The sequence below is a fragment of the Camelus ferus genome, chromosome 18, assembly GCF_009834535.1.
Source record: "Camelus ferus isolate YT-003-E chromosome 18, BCGSAC_Cfer_1.0, whole genome shotgun sequence".
NCBI lineage: Eukaryota > Metazoa > Chordata > Mammalia > Artiodactyla > Camelidae > Camelus > Camelus ferus.
The window spans coordinates 33754675-33779772 of record NC_045713.1 but is presented as its reverse complement, the minus strand read 5'-3'; the positions used below and the strand labels follow the sequence as shown (position 1 = coordinate 33779772).

The following is a 25098-nucleotide window of genomic DNA, read 5'->3' as shown; positions in this document are numbered from 1 at the left end:
CATGGACACATCATTATCACCCAAAGTCCACAGTTTACATTAGGTTTCACTCTTGGTGTTGTAACATTCTACGAGTTTGACAAATATGTAACGACATGTATCCATCATTATGGTGTCACTGAGTGTATTTCCGCTGCCTCAAACCCCTCTGAATTCTGCTTATTCATCCCTCCACCCCACAGACAAGTATTTTTCAAACACTGAGTTGTGACCCGTTAACAACTCTTACTGACCTTACGTGCTCAGTCATGTCTAGTGTGGTGGGATTAACTGGCGATGTCTCCCACGTCTTCATTCCAGTGAACCCTGCTTATGTGGGTGATGACAGCCCCGGTCAAGCTTACGGAGACCCACTCTTGTCTGGATGTGATTGGCTCAAGTCACCCCAAGGTAAGGCTTAAATGGAGAGTGACCCCCAAATCAATCCTAAAGAACATGTTCAAGGCAATGCAAACATTGCCATTCCTGTTGGCCTCCGGTGTGATTCTCTCCTTTCTGAATGTATCACAGTGAGGTTTTCTTGTAGACATGCAGAGTTTTTTCCCTTCTGGATAGCAAGGTGTCTCCATGAGGATTCTTCTGGTTGCAAGTGACAGAAACCCAAATCACACCAGCCCAAGACTTGTGTGGTGCGAAGGATATGGGGAAACAGAATTGAAGCTAGAATTACCGTCTGGCACCTAGTATGGTGCCTGGTGCATAGTAGGTACTGAAAGATATTTGTTGAATGAATTATGGGAACCAGGGCCTCTGAGTCTGAAGCCATGGCTCCATGCCACCTGGACTCTTTTCCTCCATCTATTTCTCATCTGTGCTTGATCCAGCATCTCTTAAAGCTTTACCTCATTCATCTCAACCACAGTCAGGCCTTCTCTGCAGGCCTGGGAGCACGGCCAGTAGCAGGACCAGGCATACGCATAGCTCAGCAATCTCAGTGCAAAGTTTTTCTTTCTCCCTGGGCCTGTCAGTCAGTGCTGAGGAAAGACACTGTCCAGCCCCATTTGGGGCACATGCCTGCAAGTGGACCAATCATTTTTAGATAGGAAAAAAGACATGGCCACCCCATGGCTACATAGAGGCAGACAGATAGCGGGGTGGCCGCCCAAGGCAGTCAGGAGATAACTGTTTCTCTATAAACCCATCTGGATTTACACAGGTATATACAATTATAAACACAGAAGTTTTAGGCCAGAGGCACCAAATTGAAAAGCAAATCTCGCCCTTTGATTATGAGTCATTTAGAAGAATCTCTGCCTTCTGTTTCTAGAATCCCACTGCCTTTAACAAAGAATTCTGTTGCCTAGCTACTGGGACAGATGTCTCTGCAGGAAAGCATGCCTCTTTGCGAGGAGACCCCTCTAGTGTGGGTGTGGGGAGTTGTGCTGTGATTTGTGTGGCGCTGGCTTTGTCAGTCTCATCCTGGCATTAAAATCTGTGCATGGGGCGGTTCTTTGTGACTGCAATCACTTTTCCTGGTGGTTCCCGACAATGCCAGTGTGACTGCCGTATGAGGTCTTGGGAAGCCCACCCCAGTGGAGACTGAGGCTTGGAAGAGGCGAGAGATGCTATCTGATGACCAAGTGAATGAAATCGTCATCAAGGTTGAGAATGTCCCATCTGGGGTCCAAAGCCGTCCATCTTCAAATCAGATTTTTCCAGGCAAGATGCTGGTGACCTCAGGCTTCAGCCTCATCTCCTCCGTTTCTGACACCGAAGTGACAGACTCTCAGGTTTTCAGCAATCGGCATGACAGAAAAAGAAAGCAGTTGTTCCGGTTTTCAACATCTATGAATGACTCGTTTTCTCAGACCCTTCACAGCTTGGGAAGCTTGAGCTTAGACACCCCTTGGACTTCACATGAGAACATCCAAGGTAGTAAGACACTGGGCCAGAAAAGTTAGGACAGGAGCAGCGGCGTCTTCCAAGCTGTCCACAGGGCTCTGGGTTTTTAAGACTTCAAGTAGGTTGAAGGTTTGGTAGATGACCTGAGGATGCTAGAGACCCAGGAAGGGGTCACTCTGAGCGCACATAATCCCGAAGAAGGAGTTTATCTTGATCAAGCTAGTTTCATGTGCCTGATGTCCTGACTTTCTGTTATCCATCCAATTTACTTTTAGTTACTCCCCACACTCCACCCCTGTGAGACAGGCATGCCTATCATTTCCATGTGCATGATGAGGAAACTGAGGCTCAGGGAAATTAAATGATGTGGCAGATCTGGGATTAAATGCAAGCCTGACGCCGTAACTGCCGTCCTGTCCTGCTTTGGTCCACTTCCTCCCCACCCCGGACTGGACAGCACTGGGTGCCTCTTATTGTCAAGTCTGCCGTGAAATCACGTCTTAGCTGAGCCCTCCCTGCCTCTCTGCTCCTGATGCCAAACACTGGTTTCTTGGATGCTGTTTCTGTTTCATTCCATAATACTCCAGGCATAAAGGCCAGCTGCTCTCAGTGATTTCTAAGAGGGGGAAAAAATCCATTCACATCAAAGTATTTTGTGGCTTTAGCTCTTTTATTGAAGATGGGGGTGTCTCCTCTCAAGCTGCTGTCTCCCCGAATTTCTACTTTTTTCCCCTCTTCCCTCCTTCTCCTTTTTTCCTCTGTCTGTCCTCACTTCCTTCTCAGGAAAAACACAAAGTCCTCATCTCCAGCTGAGTGATTTGGTGGCCCTCTTCTGCGGATTCTCCCTCCACCTCAACTACCTCATTAAAACGAGGAATTCTGTCTCACTCAAGGACAGGACTGGGGGGCCAGCCCGCTCCCCTGTCACTGTCCAAGCTGGCCCCCCCAGCTGCTTCCCTCACTGGTACAGAATGTGGCACATGTGACACACAGGAGGAAGGATCTGTCATTTCCTTGTTTTTTGAGTTTTGCTTTTTTTTTTTGAGAAGGAAGAAACCTTTTCTAAGAAACTCTTCAGCTCACCACCCCTCACAGAACATTGGTCAACGTATCACATGCCTGGGCCAAAATCGTTCACCTGCAAGGGGGCCGGGACCATCAGGAGAGGCCTGGACTCACTGGGACCATCCCCTGTGCCTGGAGATGGGTCCCACCCTGTGGAAGCCATGGGAGGGGGGTAGACTCCTAAACAAAATTGGATTCTATTAAAAAGGACAGATGACTTTGGGGTAGGAGACCAACAGTATCTGCCATGCTGACCCAAAATGTGAATTTGAGTTATTGGGAGAATGTGGGTGGGAGTCGTTTCTGGATGGGAAGAACATAACACAACAGTCAAGAAACATAAAGAAGATGCTTGGGTCTGGAGTGCAGGGGGTGAGAGAAAGCCATGTGGAAATGGCAGACGCAGGAGAGCCAGACTGACCAAATGCTGTCGGTCTCACTGGCTTTGCTAAATGTTTCTTGTCACCAGATAAAGGAAACCACTAAATTGGAATTGCATGCAAACTACCATTTGCTTTGGTTTCGAAATTTAACACATCCTCATGCTGTCTTCTTGTTTTTGCTTGTGAGCTTTGGGATCACCGAGCCCATATATTCTTCTTGTTCTCTTATAAAAACATGTTCTATCTTCAGCACCATATTTTAAAATGCCATTATTCTGCTAAAGGGAAAATAAATTCCATTTATTTTTTGTCTGCAGGACAAAAGTTAATTGCATCGCTGATACCCATGACATCTAGAGACAGAATTAAAGCCATCAGGAATCAGCCAAGGACCATGGAAGAAAAAAGGAACCTTAGGTATGGACCAAAAGCTTTTCTTCTTGCCCACGATTTCACACAAACCTCAAGATCGATCAAGGTTAGCATCCCTAGAATTAAGTCACGTGATCAGAAGGACACCCTCCCCCTCTGTGGCACTCTCACCTAAAACCTGCAGCCCCAGTCTACCCAGAGAAGAAAATCAGGCAAACTCTGATTGAGGGACATTCTACAAAGTACCTGAGCAGTATTCCTCAAAACTATCAAGGTCATCAAAAAGAAGGAAAGGCTGAAAAACGGTCACAGACTAGAGGGTTCTAAAGAGACAGGACAACCAATGCAGTGTGGTATCATGGATGGGTCTTGGAAGAGAAAATGGGCATTGGTGGAAAAACTAATAAAATCAGAACAGTCTGGAGTTCAGGAAAAAGTAATACACCAATGTTGGTTTCTTAATTCTGACAAATCTGCCATGGAAATGTAAGATGTTAGTGGGGAAATGAAATGCTGAGTAGTAGATGGGACTTTTCTGTACTGTTTTGGTATCTTCTCTGTATGTCTCAAAATACTCTTAAAAAAAAAAAAAAAGAAAGCGAAATTCCAACACGACAGAACCCCAGCAGCTTTCTAACCCCAGAAGTCAAAAAACAAGAATGGGAAGTGTTTAAGCCTTCATACCTTCTTACATTTATGTTTCCTCAACCCTTTCTTTTTCTTTTTGTAATTTGTAGCAGTTGGCATAAACGAGTAGAGTGGATGCAATTGCTAACAAATAATCCAACAATGCAATTGTTCTGAGGTTGCAAAGCTAACTTTGAAAGTCTGGACGGGGAGACAGATTGATCAACAAGTAATTTATAAATGACAGAAAGAAAATCCGGCCACATCAAGGTAGAAGGAGATGGCAGTGGGAGGACTAGAAGAAAAGATAACAATCCGCTTGAGCAAAACAGGAGGACAGCTGAGCTGAGCCTTGGAAGATGGTGATGTGGGGGTGGGCCTTTGTGGGGGACCAGATAGAGCCAGGGAAGGGCCAGAGCAAAGGAGATGTGATGAGTTCATGGAAAGGTAGAGAGACCGACCACGGCTAGATCTTTCTGAAAACACTCTTTCAAACTCTGCACGGCTCCCTCTGTCACAGAGTAAGGGCCTTATGATGGCCCAAAAGACGTCACAGCAGGATTTGCAGCCTGACATTTGGGGCTGGGTGATTCTGTGCTGTGGGGGCTGCTCTGTGCATTGTAAGATGTGTAGTAGCATCTGTGGTCTCTCTCACTAGATGCCAGAGATACCCGCTCTGCCCCCAGTTTTACAACCAGTGGAGTCTCCAGACATTGCCAGATGTCCCGGGGGGGGGGGCAAAATCTCCCAGGTTGAGAGCTGCTCACTTGTAGGACCCCCTACCCACCCATGACTGTTACACTCTTCACCCTGCCCCCTGCTCATTCCATTCCAGTCATCCTGGCCTCCTTGGGGCTTCGTATTGGCTGTTCCAGACATTCCCTTATCCATAGACTAACCCAGTGACCAACCAAACTTGGGTCCGCCTGCCTGAGTGCAGTAAAGCCACTCCATTGACAGGGTTGTGGTGAAGGGCAGTGTAGTGTTTACTGTAGGGCATCAACCAAGGAGTCCAGGCAGCTGGTGTTTAAAAGACCTGAATTCCCCAATGGCTTTCAGGGAAAAGTTTTTAAAGACAGGGTGAGGGAGGAGGGCTGTGATCAGCTCATGGACATTCTTCTGATTGGTGGGAGGTGAGGTAATCAGGAGCCAACATCATCGACCTTCTGATCAGCTCATGGACATTCTTCTGATTGGTGGGAGGTGAGGTAATCAGGAGCCAACATCATCGACCTTCTGGTTCCCACCAGCCTGGGGACCACGTGCCTATGGGCAGCATACAGTTAACTTCTTCCACCTGGTGGGGGTTTCCATATCTGCAAAACAGCTCAAAGGACATGGCTCAGAATATTATCTAGAGCCTTTGAGGAGGAACTAAAAGTCCTTGACTTTATTTGTTGGCTAAACTATTATTATTGTGTCTTATTTGGCTGTTTTCCTTTCTTTCTGTATTTTTTCACTTCTCAGATTAAATGTATTCTTTGGAACTCAGGGAAGACCTTGTAGGCTAAAGGTTTTCTATAGATAAGAGGCAGGCAGAGGACATGATGTGGGGGGAGTCTATCTTGGGCAGTTTCCATAGCGTCTTCCTCGGTTATAACCCCTCCTCTCCTTCAAGACTTTGCTCAAATATGGCGCCATCCCAAATTGTAACATGGTCCTCAGCCTAGCATTTCTCATCTCCTTACTCTGCTCTGTTTTTCCCTTTTTCTTTCCTGTAGTATACATCACCTTCGATCATCCAATACCACTCACCCACTTTAGTATATTTATTGTTTATTTTCTTTCTCTTCCAATTGGGATGTCTCCTCCACAAGCCCAGGAAATCCATCTCTATCTCACCAACTGAGACGGTGCCTGGCATGTTGCAGGCGCTCAAGAAATATTTGGGGAATGAATGATTACAGCATTGGTGTCTCTCACTTTTCTTCTACCATTTCCCACAGGAAAATGGTTGACAGGGAGAAAAGCAAGCAGCCTCGTGGTGTCCTAGACTTTCACTGCTGTGTTCAGGGTCTGAGCTCCATTGCCCTGGTAAGTCGGTCTTGACTGCGGTCAAGAAATGGGCACAGCGTAGGGTGAAGGCAGGGAGGTGGGAGAGTGCGGATGAGAGGGGACCCACAGGGAAAGAGGAACCAAATCAGGGCTCTTTCACTGAAAGATGTAGGAGTTGGGTCAGTCTAGGTGCAGGGGGACGCCAGGTAGGAGTGGGGAGGGCTAAGAGGTTGCTGGGTTATCTGGGCAACTTAGCCACTGCAAGTGTCACTTTCAACAGCAAACTTGGGAAGGTACTAAATAATAGCACTCACCTTAGGGGGTGGTCCTGCAGGTTAAATGAGATAACGTTTATGAACGCATTTGGCACGGTGCCTGGCGCGTGGAACCGCTCTGGAAATGGCGGCCATTGTTGCTATTATGAGACCTGCTCAGTAGACATTTATTGAGGGGATGTCACGCCTCACACTCTGTGTCTACCCACCCCCAGGCGTACCGGAGAGCCAAGAGTAGCCTGTCGGAGCTGCTCAGTTCCATCAGCCTGTGGCAGAAGACGCTCAAGGTCATCGGAGGCAAGTTCGGCACCAGCGTGCTCTCCTATTTCAACTTTCTCAGGTGGCTTTTGAAGTTCAACATTTTCTCGTTTGTTGTGACCTTCAGCTTCATCATAATCCCTCAGTTAACTGTGGCCGAAAAGAACAACCTCCAATTCACTGGACTGGAATTTTTAACCGGGGCGGTAAGTTCTCCATCTTCCCCATCCGGAGTTCACCACCTCAGAAACCCACAGTCACACCTGCCAGTTACCCTTCCAAGCCTCTCATTTTGCCTGAGAGACAACGAGGAAAGTGGGGATTTAAAATGTTTTCCTTTATCCCCAAATAACATATACACAGTATAGCAGAATTTCTGTCTCCCAAGGTAACCAGAGTTACCACAGGTTAACAGTTTTTATTGCCCAGAATCCTCTCCTTTGCATACATATGGACACATTATACATGTACATACGCATCTTTTTAAACAAAAACGAATTATTCATATACTACATATGACTTGCTTTCTTCCACCTAAGATGTGTTGACATCTCATACTAGTGTTCATGGACCTACCTTTTCTTTCTTTTTTATGCTTCTTTCTGCAAAATACAATGCTCCTTAAAAAAAAAAATTCCTAGCATAGGAGAGAACAAACTAAGGAAAGTTTGTTACTAACTCTCCAGTTTGGAGTGTATCTTTGTGCACCATTTTTCTTCCTGTACAGTCATAGATAGATACATAGATACACGTAGATATATAGCTAGCTAGATAGTTAAACATTTTTTAAAAATGAAATAAAAAGAGGATAGGATGTAATAAGTCTTGCTTTGCAACATTTTTTGCTTTACTCTGTATCTAGACCATGGATATGCATCCACATTATTCTTTTTAATAACAACCACAGTGTATTCACCCACCTCCCTATGAAGCATATAGCCCCTGCCTTGTGAGTTTACTTTCTAGAAGAGATTTCTACCATTGAGATTCTGTAGATGGACAAACTATAGCCCAAGGGGTAAATCTGGCCTGCCACCTGTTTCTGTATAGCCTGCAAAATACGATTCATTTCTACGTTTTTAAGTAGTTGAGAAAAAATGGAAAGAAGAATCACATTTTGTAAAACATGAAAATTATATGAAATTCAAATTGCGGTGCCCGTAAATCAAATTCTTTTGGAACAGAGCCACACCCATTTGTTTATATATCCATGCTGCTTTCCTGCTAGGACAGCGGAGCTGAGTGGCTGTGGGCCCGTCAGGTCAAAGACCTTTACTATCTAGCCCTTTACAGAAAAAGTTTGCTGACTCTTACGGTAGAACGTTCAAAGTGAGGTTCATCCATTTGTCTTTTTGTTGCTGTTATTAAAGAAATTTTTTCCCTTGGAATAGATGCATTAAAATGCAATTGTGTCCATTTCTCCTTCATTTTTTCTCATTATTATGTCTATTTTGTGTTTTTGTATATATGAAACATCTTATTATGAAACTTCTTGAACATACAGGAAAATAAAGGGTAGTAAAATAAACACCCATGGACCCACTACATAGATTTTAAATTGTTAGCATTTTGCCAAATTTGTTTTAGCTTATCATCTTTTGAAGCATTTTACAGTAAATATCAGACATCAGAATGTATCCGGCTCAGTATCTTTAACGTGCATCTCTGAGCAATAAGGACCCTTTTCTGCAGTCACTATACACTACGATATCCAGGAACATGAAGAGTTAATGTTTAAATTCCAGGCCACATTCAAATTTTCCCAGTTGTCCCCAAAATGTCTTTCTTAGCTTCTTGCTCAGACCAGGATCCAAGCAAAGACCACACCTTGCATTCAGTTGTTTTTCTCTGAAGCCTCTGTTAATCTAGAATGGTCTCCCCAGAGTCCCTGCGCCTTTTTTTTCTTGACATTGGCTTGTTGTTGCAGAAACCAGGCCAGCTGTCAGGTAGATTCCAATGTCCTACCTCCTGCACTTGTCTGATTGTTTCCCCGGGGTCTCCCTAATTTGTTCCTCTAATTTATACAGGCCTCTTATTTCCTGTAAATTGAAATTTAGACGTAAAGGCTTGACGTTTTTTCATTTTAAACATGTTTGACCATAATGCTTATGATAGATGACAGAGGCATATAACAGCTGGCTGTCTTGTTTTTGGCTATGCTTCCCTGCTTGGTCACTGGGTCCAGGGTGTGACCGCTGGGTCCCTCCATTGTAAAGTTATGTTGGTTTGAGAGTCCTTTGCACCTCTAAGAGCCTCTTGATAAAGCGTCTAGGTTCTCAGTGGCCTTGGGTGCCACTTTCCTGCAAAGAAAGTGTCTAAACTGACCGGTGCAAGCTTCTCGCATACGGAAGAGGTCAACTGTGCGGGCCATAGTCATTCGTTTTTTTTCTCAAGAGACCCGCCTGACCTAGCATTTATTGTGCCTTTCAGGGTTATTTTAGCGACACAGTGATGTACTACGGCTTTTACACCAACTCCACGATCCGGCACGGGAACGGTGGGGCGTCCTACGACATGCAGCTGGCCTACATCTTCACAGTCGGAGTGTGTTTGGTCATCTGCTTTTTCAGTTTACTGTTCAGGTATGGAGTGTCTGCATTTCCTGATTCTAAGCTCTTTTTTTAGATTTAAGCAAAATGCAAGAGACTCAAAAGTTACCTGGGGAACAGTTTCTCTGCAAGTTCAATTTTCAGTTGCTATCTGATCGTTCCTTGTTTGATTAGAGGAAGAGAGGTTTTCAGGTGCTTTTAAAGAAACTGGTCATTCTGAAAATAAAGATGCAATGACTCAGCCAATGTGATGGGCAGCCGTCAATTGACAGTTGTCAAAGAGGAGGTACGATGTTCTATCTCTGTGAAGTCATGGACTGGGGAGCTTAAACAACAGAAATTTATTTTCTCCGGTTCTGGAGGCTAGAAATCCAAGATCAAGATGCCAGCAGGGCTGGTTTCTTTTGAGGAATCTCTCCTTGGCTTGCAGATGGCCACCTTCTTGTGGGTCCTCACGTGATCTTCCCTCCAGTGAATGCACCTTAATTTCCTCTTCTTAGAAGGACACCAACTATTTGGATTAAGGCCCATTTTAACTTAATTACCTCTGTAAAGACCCTATCTGCAAATACTGTCACTTTCTGAGGTCCTAGGGATTAGAATTTCAACATATTAATTTTTAAGGGGTACAGTTCAGCCCATAATAACCTCATTGCCAGCATGATAATCCAAAATAAAACAAGATTTTGTTTTGTCCGATCAAACTAGGAACTGTTTCTTAAGCTGGTATTATCTGGTGGTGGCAAATTTTGGAAAGGTAGTGTTCCTTTTACTGAGCACTTTTTACAGGCCAGGCTCAGTACCAAGTCCTTCCTGGGCCTGGTTTCACGGAGCCCCGCTGACATCTCCGTGATAGTAACAGCTGCCTTTATCGAGTGCTTACTGCGCTAAGTGCTGCACTGGCTCTTGTGGTGGGCTGAGTAGTGCCCCCCACCTTTCAGAGGTGTCCAAGTCCTGCTCCCCAGAACCTGTGAGTATGTTGCCTTACCTGGCAGAAGGGATTTTGCAGATGTGATTAAGTTAAGGATCTACAAATGGGCCAGTATAATCACAAGATTACTAAAGTGAGAGGCAGGAGGGTCAAAGTCAGAGAGAGAGAGAGTGGAAGTTGCTACTCTCCTGATTTTGAAGATGGAAGGGGCCACAAACCAGGGAATGCAGGCAACCTCTAGGAGCTGGAAAAGGCAGGGAAACAGTCCCCTCTGAAGCCTCCAGAAGGAACACAGCTCTGCCACTACCTTGATTTTAGACCCATTTTCTGACTGTTGACCTCCAGGAAGAATAAATATGTGTTATTTTAAGCCAGTGAGTTTGGGGCAATTTCTTATAGCCGCAAGGAGAAACTAACATAACTCTCATGATAACTCTGTGAGGTGTGAACTATTATTACCCCCATTATATAGATGTGGAACCTGAGGGTCAGAACAGTTAAAATGACAAAACTCCCCAGCTGGTGATCTAGGATTACAGATCCCAAAGCCAGTGCTCTTAACTATTATATTTGCTTTGCACTATTCCAGAAGAACTCAGGGCTAGCTCTTCCATGTTGCCTTTCACTGTTAATGGTAAGACTTTCCTTTGTTTTAATTCCTGCACTCCCCATGCCTGTCCTAATTACCTTTGGGTATTCTGGTTTCTGCCTTCCCCAGCATGGCCAGGTACTTCCGGAACAACTTCATTAACCCCCACATTTACTCCAGAGGGATTGCTAAACTCATTTTTTGCTGGGACTTCACTGTCACTCACCAAAGTGCTGTAAAGCTGAAACAGAAGAATCTGAGCACAGAGATCAGGGTAAGGAGACTTAGCTTCATCCTGCCCCTGCAAGACCAGTCTTCTTTCCACCTTCAGGATGTCTGTAACTTTTCTTAAAGTAATAATGAATTACTTTTTATTCCCCATGACATTGGGGAAAAAATCCAAAACTAAAAATATTTTAAATGCCCAGTGCTGGTGATGGTGTAGGGAAATGGACATTTTCACATAACATGGTGGCTTTGTTATTGGTACAAGCTTGCTGGAGGGCAGTTTGGCAATTTGTATCCTGATCTTTTTATATCTTGGCCTCACAGTTCCAGGTTTAAAATTTTATCCAGTGGTTTTTCAACTCGGGGCAGTTTGCAACTCGGGACATAAGGAAGCATCTGGAGGCTTTTTTGGTGGTTACAACTGGGGGCAGGTGTCCACTGCCATTTAGTAGGTGGAGGAGGCCAGGGATGCTGCTGAATGTCCTGCAGTGCACAGGACAGCCCCTGCCGCCAACACAGAATTATTGGCTGAAATGTCAATAGTGCCAATGTTGAGAAACCCTGGTCTATAGAAAAAAAAATTTTTTTTAAAAAAAGCAAGCAGAATTTATAAACAAAGCAGCTTTGACAAGATGATTGCATACGTTAACTTCTTCCCCGGTGCAGAGACCTGGCCTTACTCTTCAAGCAGGGTCTGTGCCTTGGTCTGTGACCTCAGTCTGTGACCCCAAGAGCATCTCTGTTCCTCTGAAATGGAAAAGGTGTTTAATGAGGTGATGGGGGTTCTTGCCCGTTTGAGATTTTCCCCTAGGTCTCCTAATCCAAGTTTATCGTGAACTTCCCCCACCCTCTCTCCTGCGGATGTGTGTCTCTGGGAACAGCGAGTATTTGAGTAGGGAGGGTCTTTCCTGACAGTGGAAGAGGTCTGTGGGTGAACTTGACTTCCTTGTGTTTACAGGAGAACCTGTCAGAAATCCGTCAGGAGAACATCAAGTTAACACTCAATCAGCAGCTGGCCCGCTTCTGTGCCCACCTGGCAGCCTGGGTTGTCTCCACTGGAGTGGCCGTTGCCTGCTGTGTAGCTGTTTATTACCTGGCTGAGAACAACTCAAAGGTAACCAGGGAGGCAGGAGCTCCAGAGTACAGAGCATAGAGAAGCAGGTGATGGGACAGGATGCTGGAGTGGGAGAGTGGCGGAGAGCCCACCACTCAACCCGTGTCCGTGGCCAGGAACATCGGCACCAGCGGGAAGCTTGCTAAAAAAAATGCAGAATCCTGGGTCCCTCCCTCCCGGCCCACGGACTCAGAATCTGCATCTTAGAAACACCCCCAGGTGATATGTGTGCACACCTTAGAGTGGGAAGCTCTGGGCTGGTGGAGAGATGAGAACTTTGGCCGTGGACTTGGGATCTGGTTCTGGTTTCTTCGTTTATTATTATATCCCTAATACCTCGCATAGGCCCTGGCACCGAATGTCTACTCAGTAAGTATTATGAACTGATGGAATTGTTTGAACAATTGCCCACTGTTTGAACATCTGCCCTGTGCCAGGTGGGATCAGCCTTCTGCCAGCTCCAAGGCTCACATTCACTGGCAACTACCATTTCACATGAAGAGTGCCCCCAGCTGTGCTGTTTAGCAGCCCTGGGGCCAGACTTTCCCTTATTTGGTTTCACTTAATTCTTGCCACATCTCTGTGGGTTACGTGATAATCTCCCCATCGCACAGATGGGGAAGGAGGCTCAGAGAAACTATGCGTCTGGCTCCAGACCTTGTAGCTTATAAGCATGGGGAGGGGGCATCATTTGAACCCAGGTTGCTCTGGCTCCAAAGATGCGGCCAAAAGTGAGAGTAGTGCTTTCAACCCATCCAGAGGTGGATGGAGGCAGGGTCAGGCCTGGGAGTGGGGAATGGGGAATGGGACATCAGGTAAATCCCCTGGAATCTCTTACTCCAAGGCCACCTGGCGGAGCGGCAGCCCAGGCTTCACTCCAGCCAAACGCCAGGGTGGTGTCCACATAAAGGCAGGGGCACTTCTCTAGCCCAGATGCAAAGGCGCAGCATGGGCTTGCAGGGCTCCCCGTCCCCTCAGCATCCAAGGATAGGCAAAGCCTGGTGAAGTGAACAAGGGCACACAGGAGATGGGAGGAGAAATTCCACGGTGATCAATGCTCTTGTGCCATAGCTTCAGCAGACTCAAGGTTTTGCTCCAACAACCAGGAGCACATTCTCATTTTCCCAGACCTCGTAGTAAAGAAAGTGAAGTCACAGGATGACTGTTGGAGCTCAGGGCCGTGAGTCAGATGCACCTGGGTTCGAACCTGCCACTTCCTAGCTGAGTGACCCTGGGCAAGCATCTTCACGTCTCTGAGCATCAGGTTGTCCATCAGTTAATTCTGTTAACACCAGCTGGGTATAGTGAGGATTACAGCAATCATGTGGGTAATTCTTGGCTCAGGGTAAGTGCTGGACAAGTGGTACCTTAATAGCTAACCTCAGAGGAGCCACTTCGCATCATGGGGGGTGGTCTTCTGAGTCAGGCAGAGAGGGGTCCAGGCACAGTCAGCCATTTGATTCTCTCCCTCCATCCCCTGCAGTTCCTGGAGAACCACAGAGAACCCGGGGCGGTGCTGTTACTGCCTTTCGTTGTGTCCTGCATCAACCTGGCTGTGCCTCGCCTCTACTCCATGTTCAGGCTGGTGGAGCGCTACGAGATGCCGAGGCACGAAGTCTACATCCTCCTGATCCGGTGGGTGTAGCTGTCACTCCCGACACCAGCCTCCATTTTCAAGGAGGGAAATGGGATGGGAGCTAGAACGAGTTACGCTCCAGTCTCAAAGTTCTGTTTTCCAGAAAGAATTTTAGAAATAAAGTGTGTTTTTATGGTGTGGGTTAATAGCCCCCAAATCCAAAAAGCCTTGAGAAAATATAACTATTGAGTACATCTGCCTTTTGCTCAGAGAAATGGCTCATCTTTTCCAGTTGCTCCCAGCCTGAGGTTTAACACAGTTCTCAGTTATGAGGTGTACAGATGGGCCGGTTGTGCACTGCACAAATGTTCTTGGCTAAGGAGTTGTGTGAGGACTGATATCATCCAGTATTCCCATGAGTCAAACTGAATCAGATTCCCAGTACCCACTGAATCAGCCAGGAGGAAGAGGTGCGTTTTTATAATTCAACAACCCAAATGGAGGTGGAGTGAGCCCTTTTGGCAATTCACTGTCTCCCACAAAGGCACCGTATGTGCTAGAGGTGACCCCACAGTTTTTATAAAGTATGAAACTACCCAAGTTTTGTTCTTATTGCTTCTTGCTGGCTAGTTCCCGGACCAGTTCCTGGTTACGTTGGTGTGTAGAATGATAAGGCTATACGACGTAGATCAACTTTCCTTACTGATCAATTCCAGAGCCCTTGCCTTACCATGGCCTCTGAGATCTGGCTCCTGGCCAGCTTTCCAACTTCATTTTCTAACCTCACCCCTCCTTCCTCCATGTCCCCAGCCTCACCACCTTTGATTGTCCACAAACATACCAGACTGCATTCCCACCTCTGGACCTTTGCACTGGCTATTCCTTCTTCCTGGAATAGCATTTCAATGCTTATTTAAATGTTTATAGTTTCTTCATACAGATCTTACACATTTCTATTACCTTATATTTGTAACAAGGATATTTATTTTTATTTATTTTTTAAATATTTTTTATTGAGTAATAGTCATTTTACAATGTTTTGTCAAATGTAACAAGGGTATTTAAAACACATGTATACATTGTTTTATTGGAACAAATTTTATTGGAATGCAACCACATCCATTGTTAACATATTGTCTGTGGCTGCTCTCCTGCTACACCTGCAGAGTTGAGCAGTTGGGACACAAACTGTATGATGTGCAAAGCCAAAAGTATTTCCTGTCTGGCCCTTCAGAGAAAAGGTTGGCTGACTTCTAAGATTAGTGTTTAGAGTTAATCTATATATATATTATTCTTCTGTAGAAAAAAATCTTAGCAAGCCTTCATTTTTACCTACCCTTCACCTCTGGGTGCCTTCTCTCTATGGTTAGAAACAATTGGGCTTTTAAAAAATTTGTAGTTAAAAATATATATGTATAATTTGCCATTTTAATCATTTTAAGTGTACAATTCAGTGGCATAAAGCAATTTTTAATTCTTTTCTTGTTGAAGTCATAAAGCAATTTTTTAAACATACACATTATCCGTAAGTTTCATTGGCTTCTTTGCTCACCGGTGTTTGTTAAATGTGTCCTACTTACAACCTCTTTCTTTTGTAAGAGAAGATGAGACATCCTTTTAGAGTAGATCTGGTGATGGTCCACTTTCTAAGTACTTCCGTGTTCCCACGTATTTTTTATTTTGCCTTTCTATATGAAGGTGGGCTTGCATGGGCCAAAGACTGTATTCTAACTACCTCTTCTGAGGTCTACAGGTGTTGCTTTGAGATTTTCTGACATTTAGCATGGTCAAATAATTACCCAGCTGCCCTTTCCAGACCCTTCGTATTGGCCGTCTCTAAGCTCCAGGCATCCCTGGAATTACTGCCACCTCTGAGGCAGTCTTCTGCCAAATTTGTTTTATTTATTTATTTTTAACAATTTTTACTGAAGTGTGGTGATTTACAATGCTAGTTTCAGGTGCATAGCAAAGTGATTCATTTCTTCATTGTTTTTTAAAGTGCGGTTATCTCCAGTCTTACTTCTCCATCAACCCCCTTTCATCTTTTTATCTTTCTGTCCTTTATTTCTGCTTTCTGTATTCCATAAATTCCTCTGCACTTCTGGTCTGTTCATGGTGACTTTTTTTGTTCTCCACTGCTTTATAGATCATCTAGCTTTTAACTCTGCTGTCATTTCAATAGAATTTGGAGGGAGAGGTGGTAGGTATGTATGCTCGGTGTGCCGTTTTGATCTAAACTGCTTTATTTAATTGGCATCTTTGCTGACCATGAAAGAGGTTAACTGTCTTTTAATGTATATTAGCCCTGTGTGTTGCTTCACAAAATATTCAAAATGTCTACATTCAGAGAAAATGGGAAATCTCAGAAATACACAATCATTCTGACTTATGACAAGCTTTTCCTGGCTTAGAAGAGTGTGTTTTCAAGTTTAACCTGGAGTTGCCCTACAGTAAAGGTATATAAAGTTTTGACACCAATTCTGATGTGTGGGATTTTCCCCACACCATCAACTAATTCTCCAGTACCAGCTGGGTGTCCTACAATTCAACTCAATTCTGACATGATCTACAGTGGAGACAGCACCAGGCCCCACAGGTTAAGGACTCCGTCCTAGGAGACCTCTCCTTCCTCCACTTCCAATGCCAGTTGCAAATCCATGTTGTCACCTGGCCTCCTGACCGATCAGCTATAGATCGGAGGTTCCAGTGACCCCCTCCTCAGGTTTGATTAATTTGCTGAAGCAGCTTACGTAACTCAGAGAAACACTTTACTTACTAGATTATGGGTTTATTATAAAAGGATATAACTCAGGGACTGACTGCCAGATAGAAACGATGCAAAGGGCAAGAATGGGGACGGGGTGTGGAGCTTCCATGCTCCCTCCAAGAGCTCCACTCTCCCCAAATAGCCACCTGTTTACCAATCTGGAAGCTCTCTGAAGCCCTCTTGGGTTTTTATGGAGGCTTTATTACATCGGCAAAGATTGATTAAATTATTGGTGATTGAACTCAATCTCTAGCACCTCTCTCCGCCCTGGAGGTGGTGGGGGGGGCTGAGGGGTGGAACTGAAAGTTCAGACCCTCTAATCACAGGATTGACTCTCATGGCAACCAGTCCCCGTCCTTAAGAGAACCAGAAGCTTCCCAATAGTCACCTCATTACAACAACATACACTTTGTTAGTTCTTCTCAGGAAATTCCAAGGGTTTTAGGAACTCAGTGCCAGAAAGGGAAAGAGGACCAAATCCATATTTCTTACAATAAGTCACAATGTCACGGTGTACTCTGGCATTAATCCAGTAGAGGGTCTACTATAAGCTAGGCGTGGGGCAAGAGGCTGGGTGTCTGGCACCGAAAGACAGATCTGGTCCCTTCCTTCACAATGTCGTCAGGTTAGTCGTCCTCAACTTTTAGCATGCACCGGAATTACCTGGAAAAATTGCTGGGCCCCAGCCCCAGAGTTTCTGGTTCAGTAGATCTGGGTGAGGCTGGAAAACTTTTCCTTTCTAACAAGTTTACAGATGATGCTGCTGGTCTGGGGACCACACTTTGAGAACCACTGGTCTAGTGGCACATGATTCTTGGCACACATCCCCTGCCACCCCAACCCGCAGTGGCTTAGCACACAAAGGTTTATTTCTTGTTCATGCTCCCTGTCCATTGTGGATTGGCAGGGGGTTTTGCTCATGTTAGTCACTCAGGGATCCAGGCTGAGACTGTAGCAACCATCTCAAATATTGCTGATCACCACTCCAGAGGAAAGACTGTGAGTCCTGAAGGCTCTCATTGGCATTTAAGTGCTCTAGCCTAGTAGTGACACACAGTGACACGCGTCACTTCTGCTCACAACTCATTTACCAGAGCTAGCCGTATGGCCCATTCGACCACAAGGGGGCAAGAACCTTCATCCTACCATGTGCCCCAAAGGAAACACTGGCCAAGAGCCCTAATGACTTCCATGGAGGGTAATGAGAGTTGTTTTCTCTTCCGTTGTTTAGAAACATCTTTCTGAAAATATCAATCATTGGAATTCTCTGTTACTATTGGCTCAACATCGTGGCCCTGGCTGGTGAAGAGGTGAGATCTCCTTGCTGTTTTGCCTTAAGTTTGATTTCTTAGCCTTTGACCACCAGGGAGGAAATGACTTTCTTGTTTCTCAAGAGTTCCTGCTTAGAGTATTAGAACAGATATCATGTTATTCTTCCATCTATCTGTCCACCTACTAGCCATTTATCTATCTATCTACCCATCCATTCATCCATCCATCCCACAGTCTCTCCATCCAACCATCCATCCATCCATCCGTCCGTCCATCCATCCATCCTTGGGCTGTACGTCTGAAAATTTCCTCTCCTCATTCAGCAAAATCTAAAAGCTCACAATCCATCAGCTCATAGTACTGACTTCCTACAGAGGTAACTGATCTGTCAGTTTCATAAACTGACTAATTCAACCTTCCAGTTTGTACTAGTCTGCCAAACCTCTAGGCCACTTTCTTAATCAAGCAGATATTAACTGATTTTTCATAAAGTTAATAAGCAAAAGGAGTGGAGGCATTGCCACCTCCTGCTCCCCTTGGCTGAGAAATGGGATCCAGAGGGCATAGGACAAAGATGAGAAGTGTTAAAGAGGAGAGGTAGTGAGATGGAAATATTTGGGCACATGAGAAAGGCAAGCCTTAATGGGGGAAGGAGGAGCACAGAAAGAGAATAAATACTCTTGAAAACAAACTCAACCTAAAGATACATTTCTGCTGAGAGTGGGTCTGCTTTTCTGGGCGCACAAGGACTCGCTCAAACTAAGCCAGCAGCCACGTCCTCACGACACAGGGTTGCCAGGCACAGATGGAAACTGAGTGGAGGCAACAGCCTCTTCCCACATCCCAACTCTTGTTTGCCTTCCAGTGTTGGGAAACCCTCATTGGCCAGGAGATCTACCGGCTCCTTCTGATGGATTTTGTGTTCTCTTTAGCTGATTCCTTCCTGGGGGAGTTCCTGAGGAGGTAAATATTTGTCTGTCTTGAGTAATTCGCACCTGATATTCCAACCAGAGCCACTGTCTTGGCTGAGCAGGAAGTACAGTTCCCTTATGTACTCTCAGTGTGCGTTGTTCTAAGTCCACCTGCTGTCCTTTGAAATATTGTTTTCTTCCGAATTAACTGATATTTCACCTTGACCTGACATTCCTGTTGTCTGTCAACGTTCATTTGGTTCAGCAGGTCCTTAATAACCTTCTCTAGATAAAACAGTTCTAGAAATTCAACACAGAAACCAAGAGTCATTTGAGGTCTTATCCACCATAGATAATTTTAATAATTCTAGTGTGTGTATATTCCTCCAAAATTTTCTATGCACATACTACTTTATGTGTGTGTGTGTATACTATATAATTTTCAAAGACAAAAGTGGGGTAACACTGCAAATTTGTGGAGTTTGCTCTTACTAATCTTATTACGATGCCTTGGCATCTTCATGTCCATATACGTGGATGTATTTCATGGCTTTAACTGAATTTAATGAATGCACTAATTTTTATTTTAGACCCCAGGTATGCAGAATTAAGGCAATGTCATCACTGGCCCATGTGCGGCCCTGTTTTATTTCCTTTTCATTTATTTTGTAATAATATGCTGAGCATCTCATTCCGAATAGACACTTAGTTTTGCAAGCTGCCCTAGTGATAAGGTGGCACGGCACAATGCTGGTTCTTTCCTTAGTGGGTAGGTTGAAAGCCAAATTTCCTCACTCAGTCTGCCCAAACTCACTTTTAGTCCAGCCTCTGTCCAGAGTCTGGACATAAATGTGACATTTTTTTTTTTTTTGACAGCATTTTTTTTTATTGGCAACTCCCCTGTATGAAAAAAATCAAAGTAGTCCCAAGTGTCTTCAGAACAAATGGAGACTTAGATTTCCTCCTTGTGAATTTAGAAAACTGAGAAGCACCATTAATTCAACAGTGGTAACCAAAAGCTGAAAGTTTTTCGGTTTATTTGGGTTGAGAGGTACTAAGTTTTTCTGGTCCCTGAAAAAAAAAAAGTTTTAACAAGCAAAACGTGGTATAAACAAGACAATAGGTGGGATAATTTAAATAATTATCTCATTTCAATAATACCTATTATTAATTCATAATTAACCATCTATTTAAATAATGGGTGGGGTAATTAAAATAACGTTCTCTAGAATTTTTTTGAACCACTTCAACAGTGTGAATGCATTGTGTTAATTCCATTTTCCCTTCAATTCCCTCAATCATTTCTTTGAAAATGTTTTATATTTGAAACTTCTCAAAAATTTGCAAGGGAACTTACGACTTACTCCAAATGGGTGAGGATCTCTTTTGTTGACTTTGGGGACCCTTTTGAAGCAGGAGGTTGATGGTTTGGGTACTAACTTCATTACCTTTTCCCAGAATCATTGGGATGCGACTGATCACAAGTCTTGGCTTACAAGAGTTTGACATTGCCAGGAATGTCCTGGAATTGATCTACGCACAAACTCTGGTGTGGTAAGTTTTGAGAATCTTTAGTTTGCCCAGCGGTTCCCGCCTGACCCAGGACTCGGAGTTGCAGTGGCAAGCCCCAGAATCTGTTGGTTTTCACAGTTGCACAGTAGATACCAAATCCAGCCAGTCTGAGAACTGTGAATTCACGTCCCAGACTATTCTTTGCCTTTATAAGGGCTTCAGCCAAGAATCAACACAGAGCAGGGATCCCAGTCTGGATGGCCCCAGGCCGTATCCAGGCTGCAATTGTGTTTTGCTCATCTGATGCAGTGCTTTTTCTAAAAATTTGAATTAACCACCTGTATTTAAGAATCAGAAGATGTCACATAAAATTTAAAGTTTCTCACTTCTTTCCAAAAAAAGGAGAGATCTAAACCATCTCCCATTATGGTAACTGGCTAGGCCTTGAACTGGGGTGAGTGGCTTCAGTTTGCCACAGTCCCACCTTGAACTACTGTCTCCCCAACACTGATTTGCCATTTCTTGTTGCCCTTATGCTGTTAGTTTTCTCATGGTAGAAAACTTCACTTTGTATCAATCACTCAACAGAAATGGGACCCCTAGGTTAGGGCTGGCTGAAGGCCACCTGGGGGTTTAATGGCTGTGTGGGCAGCATTCTCTGCACAATCCCTTCTCCAGAGCCGTGGAGACTGCAGATGGTGGGCATTTGCCTGGTTTGCTGTGTTGGAAGCAGTCTCCCTCTGAATGAATTTTCTAGGGTTTTGATAACAAAGTACCACAGACTGAGTGGCTTAAACCACACAAATGTATTTTCTCACAATTCTGGAGGCTGGAAATCCAAGACCAAGGTGTTGGCAGGGTTGGTTCTTCTGAGGCCTGTCTTTGGCCTGTAGATGGCGCCTTCCCCCGCTGCCCTCTTTTCCCTCAGTGTGTCTTCTAGCGCCCACCCGAGTGAGTTCATTTTACCTTAATTATATCTTTAAAGGTCCTGTCGCCAAATACATTTGCATTCTGAGGTACCTGGGGTTAGGATTTCAACATGTAACTTTGGAGGGACACAGTTCAACCCCTAACACCCTCCTTCCCTTCCCCCTCAACAGCACATATCTGCCCCGCATTCCCTTTGTCTCCCCTGATGTCCGACACTGTCTCTCTCTGTCACAGGATTGGAACCTTCTTCTGCCCTCTGCTGCCCCTCATCCAAATGATTACTCTTTTCATCATGTTTTACGTGAAAAACGTGAGTCCATCTTGAAGTTGGGAGCAGTCAGCTTCGCTCAGTCACATGTGGCCCAGCGGTGGCTGGAGCTGGGCGTGGGCTTTGCGGACTGGGGAGGTTATGAGGAGGCTGGCGTCTGGCTGGCGTGCACCTGGCCTGCTCTTCTGGCCACAGCTAGGAGGCGACTGCTTCTCTTTCTTCAGATCAGCCTGATGATGAATTTCCAGCCTCCGAGCAAAGCCTGGCGGGCTGCCCAGATGGTGACTTTCTTCATCCTCTTGCTCTTCTTCCCGTCCTTCACTGGCGTCCTGTGCACCCTGGCCATCACCATCTGGAGGTAGGAGACAGCAGCCTTGGGCTGAGGTTCTAGGGATGGAGGGATGAGTGTTTTAGAGTGTAGGTTTTATTATTCTTCAGGTATGGTGAGGCCAACAGATCAGGAGTCGACTGCCACTGAGAAAATGACTTGTGATGGTCACAGGATCCCAAAGGAGGGGGCGCACCACACCATGGGGGGCCACGCGGGGAGGCACCAGGGTCTGTCAGAGGCAGAGGGAGTGAGCAGTAAATGTGGGCAAAAGCCTTTTTCGTGATTTCATTGGGGAGGAAAGGGCAAGGCAGGGTAAGAAGTCTTAGGAAGGACTAGTCCGAATAATTTCAGTAGGCCCTGGGGTGTAGGGGCCATCTGGAGCGGTCTAGTCCCTGGCCCTGGGGTGACTAGGGCAGGGGAATGGTGGCCCAGAGTGTGAGAGCTGGAGAGAGGAGGTAGGGGGTGGGATGTGGGCTCATTAGCCCTGGGAAAGGCAGTCTCTCCAGAGTCAGTAAGGCCCCAGATGTCAAAACATCAGAATCAAAAGACATGCTTAATGCAGTGTTTAACCCAAGTTTCCTTGGTAACCAACAGATGCTATGGCCAAGGGAGGCAATACATCTGAGTTTGGTGACCACCCATCAGGTGCCCCCAGCCTTGACTGGCACAGCTTCTTTCCTCCTCAAATTGCTGCAGCTTCCCAGATGGGGAGAAACCAGTTGTGCACATGGAGAACAGAACTTCCTCTAAATGAACTGAAACGCCCCTTCTGATCAGGCTCCCCCTTACCTCTCCAGTCTCACCCGCCTTGGCCCCATCCTACTCCAGCCTCATGTCATCTCAATCTGTTGCTGGGACCCTCGAGCCTCTCCCCACTCGGGGTTGGGTCCTCTGTTGGAAGTCCTTTCCCCGCTCCCTTTTCTTGGAGGCCTTCTTTCCACCTTCCGGTTCTCAACTCAAAAATCACCTCAAAGATCTGACCTTCAGGACCATCCTCATCTACCGTCAGTCCCTACCTCCTCTCTCTCTCAGGGCAGTTTCTCTTCTTCCTTTTCTAGTTCATAGTCAGAAATGCCTTTGAATCTGTTTAATTTATTCCTTGGTTGACCATCTTTCCCACTGGAATGTAAACCTGAGAGGGCAGGCATGACGTCTGTCTTGTGTACTGGGGAACGTCTAGGGCTTAGCCTCTAGCCCAGTGCCTGCTACGAGCGCAATAAACCCCTGCAGAATGAACGAGCAGGTGATCACACAACAAGGGAGTTGATTTTTAGGTTACTTGTGGAACTGGAACCACGAGGATCTCGGTGCCTTCAGGGAAGACTGCCCTGTTCCACGATGTCCTTGCAGCTCTCTCTCTCTGTTTACTCTCTTTTCTGTCTTCCTTGCCAGTTCCTTGTTGCCTGCTAGTTTCTCCTTGTTCATAACACCTGACATCATGTGGCCATTACTGCCACAAGTCCAGCTTCCATAGATGACAAGCTCCCCTCTTTGTATTTCTTAGTTCAAGTTCCCAAGAAAGAGGGTCTGATCGCCCCAGTTCATCTCTTTGTGCCAGGACACCAAGGAGGTCACTGCCTGGTCTTTGGATAGGTTATGGTTGGATCAGGTGATACCCCTGTCCGAGATCGGGTTCTCAGAATACAGGTCATGAGTACAGGACACACCCACTGAGGCTGTGAGCGAGAGGGTTTCCTTTGGAGGAGGGTGTGGGTGGAGCAGGCAAGAACTGCTGTTTCCAGCTCCAGAGCCCAGAAAGGACACCCTGATTCTGGAATGAACTGTACCCGAGTCTCACGCTAGAGGTGTTTCTCTGTCCCTTGTTTTACCAGATTGAAACCTTCCGCCGACTGTGGCCCGTTTCGAGGTCTGCCCTTGTTCATCCAGTCCATCTACAGCTGGATCGACACCCTGAGTAAAAGGCCCAGCTACCTGTGGGTGGTGTGGATCTACCGGAACCTCATCGGGAGCGTGCACTTCTTCTTCATCCTCACCCTCATTGTGTTGTAAGCGGGGCCCCTTGGAAAACGAGTGCGGGAAGCACCTCACTTACACGGCACGTGGATGGCGTAGGGCTGTTTGGGGAGAAGGCAAAGACTACAGCGTAGCTCGGCCGTGGAATTTTTCTGAAAGTTATTTAATATCTTTTGTGCTTTTGTTTGTGTGTGTCTGTTTTATGAAGAAAGCAATAGCTGCTCTGCCCTCTATTAAGAAGTAACATGAAAAGGGGAGGGGATAGCTCAGTGGTAGAGTGTGAGCCTAGCAGGCACGAGGTCCTGGGTTCAAGCCCCAGTTCCTCCATTAAAAACAAACAAACAAACAAACAAACAAAACTAATTATCCTCCCCCAACAAACAAAAGAAATAATATGAAAAGAAAAAGAAAAAACTGGATATGAGAATGCTTAGGAAAATGACATGTGATCCTTTCTGGGGTTGTGATTATGTTAAAAGTGGGTTGGGCATGATTGCTCTATGCAGGTTAGTGTACTTTTATTTGCAGATTCAAAAAAAAAGATTTCTGATTTCTTGTGAAAAAGTAGATCTGCCAAGTCCGGGTCCATCTTGCTGCAGGAGCAGCTGGCTGGCCGACCGATGGTTGCCTCTCTTCAGAAGCCTGGTCCTGATGGCATCTGAGCTTGCAGCTCACGTAGGGAGACACAACTCAAAAGCACAGACTAGTGGAAGCAGTCCATGTCAGTTGTGGAGTAACCCCGCCACGAGGTTACAGAGGGCAGTGATAAGACGGACAGAGACGGGCTGATTCGCAGATATAGTTTCCAGGCTGCAGAGGGTGCTAGAACCTGGGTCTCCTGGCTCTTGGTTATGCTCCCCCTCCCAACTGTGGGTTGCCCTTGGCCTCCTTAATTAAAACAGGGAGTTCTCCTAGTGCCTTGCTCCTCCAAATTTCTAATTCGCTGGGGAGCTTGCTAGAAATGCAGGCTCTCAGGCCCTACCCCAGACCCACAGCATCAGAATCTGCATTTTAACAAAGTCCCGGGAAATCTGCATCACACTGAAGTTTGAAGAGCACTGACCAGATACACAAACTCTGGCTGCACATTAGAATCATGTGCATTTACAGGGAACTCTATTCAATATCATGTAGTAACCTATTATGAAAAAGAATATGAAAACGAGTGTATGGATGTATATGTATGGCTGGGGCGTTACGCTGTACGCCAGAAATTGACACAACATTGTAAACTGACCATACTTCATAAGAAAGAATGCAAATTAAAAAAAATACCAAACTGAAAAAAGAAAAGAAGAATCATTGCATTTAAAAAACACTGTTAAATGT

The 25098-nt window shown here is 45.5% G+C and overlaps 1 protein-coding gene across 5 annotated transcripts in view; it reads left to right on the top strand.

Moving 5' to 3' along the window:
* Positions 1-25098, top strand: part of TMC5 (transmembrane channel like 5) — a 61131-nt gene that overhangs the window by 28473 nt on the left and 7560 nt on the right. For all 5 annotated transcript variants that reach the window (XM_032460952.1, XM_014552879.2, XM_032460950.1 and 2 more), the window contains 14 exons: positions 301-390; positions 3608-3707; positions 6236-6323; positions 6775-7023; positions 9248-9399; positions 11016-11160; positions 12073-12228; positions 13712-13863; positions 17803-17881; positions 18709-18806; positions 20213-20308; positions 21431-21506; positions 21689-21822; positions 23628-23801. In XM_032460952.1, the coding sequence (XP_032316843.1) occupies positions 301-390; positions 3608-3707; positions 6236-6323; positions 6775-7023; positions 9248-9399; positions 11016-11160; positions 12073-12228; positions 13712-13863; positions 17803-17881; positions 18709-18806; positions 20213-20308; positions 21431-21506; positions 21689-21822; positions 23628-23801 (1789 nt within the window). The remainder of the gene's footprint in view (positions 1-300; positions 391-3607; positions 3708-6235; positions 6324-6774; positions 7024-9247; positions 9400-11015; positions 11161-12072; positions 12229-13711; positions 13864-17802; positions 17882-18708; positions 18807-20212; positions 20309-21430; positions 21507-21688; positions 21823-23627; positions 23802-25098) is intronic.